Source organism: Echinops telfairi, unplaced genomic scaffold (genome assembly GCF_000313985.2).
Source record: "Echinops telfairi isolate 266 unplaced genomic scaffold, ASM31398v2 ScPeMD7_7417;HRSCAF=8455, whole genome shotgun sequence".
Taxonomy (NCBI): Eukaryota; Metazoa; Chordata; class Mammalia; order Afrosoricida; family Tenrecidae; genus Echinops; species Echinops telfairi.
In genome coordinates this window covers 3,473,383-3,477,624 of record NW_022111317.1, presented here as the reverse complement: position 1 = coordinate 3,477,624, position 4,242 = coordinate 3,473,383, and the positions used below count along the sequence as shown (strand labels likewise).

The 4,242-nt window shown below is 59.8% G+C and overlaps 1 protein-coding gene across 1 annotated transcript in view; it reads right to left on the bottom strand.

Moving 5' to 3' along the window:
• Positions 1-4,056, bottom strand: part of TMEM134 (transmembrane protein 134) — a 4,919-nt gene extending 863 nt beyond the window's left edge. Inside the window, exons 1-4 of the mRNA XM_045297148.1 lie at positions 3,988-4,056; positions 3,492-3,556; positions 2,828-2,890; positions 2,646-2,722 (exon numbers count right to left, since the gene is read on the bottom strand). Coding sequence (XP_045153083.1) covers positions 2,646-2,722; positions 2,828-2,890; positions 3,492-3,556; positions 3,988-4,056 — 274 coding nt within the window. The remainder of the gene's footprint in view (positions 1-2,645; positions 2,723-2,827; positions 2,891-3,491; positions 3,557-3,987) is intronic.
• Between the last annotated feature and the right edge of the window lie 186 nt (positions 4,057-4,242).

Sequence of the window (4,242 nt, the reverse complement as noted above, 5' to 3'; positions counted from 1 at the left end):
GCAGTAGGGCTTGGGAAAGGGTTCTGAGATTGATTGGTTGCTGCACCTACTGTGTGCCTGGCACAGTGGGCCCTGGCCCCCAGGCCTCCCCCCAGGCTAGCCTTTAACCACCTTGACACTATCCATGGTTGTGCAGGTGAATGGGCTGTATCAAGGACTGCACAGGGCTGTGTGGGAGCCCAGGACTGACCTATCATCCTGGGGGCCCAGGGAGGGGCTCCTGGAGGCTGGAAGGTTGAGCAGGGGCGGGCACACAGCAATAGAACCGTGGTGGTGGTCACGGGGAAGCGGGCAGGGCTGTGGGCTGGCAGCGGTTAACGGTGGTGGTCTGCTGTGCTAGGAGCATAGTGTCCCGCAGTAAAGGCACAAGTGGCTTCATAGTACTAGTGGCAGCAGCAGTGGCCGAGCCCAGAAGGGCTAGTGAGGCTGGCAGGTGCTGACAAGTCCGTGCCAGCTCCCAGTGACCCAATGCCCAGGAGGATGAGCACCAGCACAGCTGGCCCTGAGCTGTCCTCGTCACCCGTTTCAGCCCAATGTTGCAGCCCTGGTGCAGTGGTGCAGAGGTAGAACTAGTGCTGGCGGGATAGTATTGGTGGTCATCTGCCCCTGGTGGGGTAGTGGTTACGCACTGGGCTGCCATTCATATGGTTGGCAGTTCAAAACCACCAGCGTCTCTGCCAGAGAAGGACTGGGCTTTCTCTCAGAAACCCTCGGGGGTTAGCTTCGGCATCAGCTGCGACTCGATGGCAGTGAGTGGCAGTACCAATTCCATAGTGGTAGTTAATAGTGGTGCAGGGATAGTAATAGTGGTCACGTCATAGTGTAAGTAGTCATGAAGTAGTAGTAATAGCAGTATAGTGGTAGTCATAGTAGTGCAGTGATAGTAATAGTAGTCATGTCATAGTAAGAGGGGTTTGCTCTGGCAGAAACAGTGGCCCAGCAGTTCGCATTTACTGACCACTTACTGAGGCAGCCAGAGTGTTGTCTGCTCTGGCTTATGAACTTTCAACTGACAAGTGACAGATACCACATGACCCCTCCTACAGAAGGTGAGATGGGCTGAGGTGGAGATGGCCTGACCCCAGGGGCTTTGCAGCAGAGGGGTGTCCTGGGTAGAGGGAGTGGCTGGCGAAGGCCTGGAGGAGTGTGGACTTGGGATGGGATGGGATGGGGACATCAGGAAGGTGGAGGGGCGGTGGCTGGGTCCACTCTCTGGACAGAGTGGAGGTGGGGAGCTCGGTGGAGGGTGCGGGCCTGTGGTGCAGTGTGGAGGTATGTCGTGGGCCCATGTGCTGCTCAGAGCTGACACCTGCGCCCTGTACTCAGCTCAGGGCAACAGGCTCTGCACACCCAAACGTGCCACTTCTTCAGTAGCACCTTTGAGAGCAGGGACCTGTGTGAGACAGCACCCTGTCAGAGAGGGAAAGCATGAGTCCTTTCCTCTGCCGGAGAACAACTGGCAAGCAGGGAGACGGCCCTGTTGAGGGCAGAGCACGCTCAAGACCCGGAAAATCAAGGCTGTCCGGTTGTGTTCTGGGTCTCACAGCTTCACTGCAGTTCCTGAGAGGGGGCCTTGCCCCAAGCTGGCAGCCACCCTCCTGCCTGAGCCCCCATGTGAGACGGGGCGCAAACAGTGTGCATTGCTGGGTGGGTGAGAGGGTAGATACAGATAGAGCAGGCGGCTAGCATGACCAGTGCCTGGCACGTGGGGTAGGGGTGGGGTCGGAAGGGAAGTAGCTTCCTCCCCTGCACCAAGACACCCCACCCAGGGGTCCAGGCATGAAAGAAGGGATTCCATCTGCAGGGGTGAGGGAAGGAGAGCTGAGGCACCAACCACAGCCTGCCCACCCCCCTCCCACCCCCAGGGCTCCCTCTGACCCCAACTCTAGAGCCTTGCTGGGGACCCTGCCTCCTTAGCCCAGGGGAGGAGAAACCCAGGCCAGTACGTTTGGCTGTGCACACTGCCTACTGTGGGCTTCAGTTTTCCTGTCTGGGGAATGGGGACAGGAGGGAGGTCCCACTGGATCTCGGATTCCAGAGAAGTGACAAGTGTCTGCCTTGTGATCAGGCTGCCAGCGTCCCTTAATGAGCCTCTGCCCCCTACACATGGGCATGGGAGTGACCCCACCTCCCACTTAAATCTTGGCGTCCTCATCTGTCAGGCGGGGAGTTTAGCCCCTGGCCCTGAGCGGACAGTGCAGAACAGCTGTCCTCTGTAGCTAATCAACCCAGGTGAGCTGGGAAGAAAGTCCCCGAGGGCAAGGGCACCTCCTTTGGGTTCTGTTCTCTTCGCTGCTGTCCCCATAGCTAGATGGCACCGGAACAAGCAGGTGCTCAGGATAGTGGGCCGGCTGAACACTAAATAAACTATGTTTAAGAGGAAAAAAAAGAGGAAGGGACGTCTGTGGCTGGCTGGGGCAGAGCCAGGTCCTATTTCCAGTTCCGACGCTTTCCTGTCTGTGTGACCGGGAGCCCACGCCTGGTCCACTCAGGGCCTCAATTTTCTCACCTATGAAATGGGTGGGCTGAGGCCAGCCAGCTGCCCCCCTGGAATGCTGAGAGGTTCGTGGCATCCAAGGGTGGGTTCTGAGGCTATAGCAGAGGAGGGCCGGCCCTGGGGGGTGCAGGGACCCTGGGGCACTCACCCAGCCCCAGCAGCAAGAGTAGGAAGGAGGCCAGCACCACTCGGCGATTCTTCTGGATCAGAGGGTGTTGGATCCAACTGGGTGGGTGGGAAAGCGGGAAGGCTGTGAAGGAGTGCAACTGGGGGCGGGGTGGGGGGGCTGGTGGGGGGTCCAGGGCTGGGGCTCCGCAGGCCAGGCCTCACCTGCAGCAGGCATTGTAGGAGCGCTGAGTGGTGGTGCTGATGGTGCTGAAAGACCACTGGGAGCTGCGGATGGAGGTTCGGGCTGAATCTCTGCATGATTGGGCCGATGAGGGGACAGGGAGGCAAGGAGGGGGCCTCTGGGCCTCACTCCTCTGCCTGACAGAAGCGTCCCATGGTGGGGGCCAAGGAGAGGGTAGCAAGTGCCTACAGGGGAGGGGGTGCTGAGGGCATGGGTGAAGGTGCATTTAAGGGCTAGGGTACCTTTAGGGCCAGAGGTTAAGGGAGGCTGGGGTTAGAACTGGGGAGGGGGCTCATTTAGAATGAGGAGCCTGGTGGGGGTGGTGAGAGGGTGAGGGTAGAGAGAGCCTATAGCAGCGGTTCTCAACCTGCAGGCACGACCCCTAAGGGGTCGAACGACCCTTTCACAGGGGTCGCCCAATTCATCACAGTAGCAAAATGACAGTGATGAAGTAGCAATGAAAATAATGTTATGGTTGGGGGGGTCACCACATGAGGAACTGTCTGAAAGGGTCTCGGCATTAGGAAGGTTGAGAACCACTGGCCTATATAGGAAGCTAGGACAAAGGGAGAGGGCAGGGTGAGGGTCCCTGAGAGGACAGGGACCCCCAGAGGGATAGAGCTGGGGTCCCCACCTGGCCCTGACCTGGTACTGACTGGCCTGTTTGGTTCCGGCGTGGCCTGGGTTCCATCCTCGTCATTCTCCAGGTTCTGTTCCAGAACACAGGTATCAAGGACTCAGTCCCTTCCCCACTCCCGGGTCAGGAGTGGAAGGTGGAGGAAGGGAGCCCCCAGCTGCCGCCGCCCGTGGCACCTGACAGCTGCTCTGCCAGCAGAACGGGTTTGGTGATTCACAGAAACCGAAACTGGGGTGGGAGGCGGGAGCTGGGGGGCTTTGGGAAGCAGGGGCTGCTGGCGGGGCTCCAGGGTCGAGAGACCTCCAGGATGGGATTTCGGGGCTCCAGAGTAGGGGCTCTGTTTGGGGGGGTTCCCAGGTTTGGGGCACAGAAACCGAGTCCAGGTCTTCAAGAGAAGGCTGTTGTGGGGATCCTGAGAGAATGGGGAGTGCGGGAGCCAGGGGTGAGTTAGGGACGTTTTTAGGAACAGGGCTTCCAGCTGCAGGGGATGGATGGGGTGGGGACGCGGGCGAGGAGGGATCCGAGGTTCCCCTTAGATGTGGTCTGGGCTGAGGGCGTGCTAAGGCGTATCATCGACTCGGACTCGGGGTCTACAGGACTCCCCAAAGCCCAGTGTGGGGTGGAAGGGCGGGTGGGGCCTCTGGGGGAGCTCTCCCACGGGGGGTGGCAGGTGAGCCCCCAGTCCAGGTAGGAGGGTCTGGGCAAGTGTATCGAGGGTCGTGTCTGGAGGTCCTCCTGCTCTGGCGGGGGTCTCCGGGC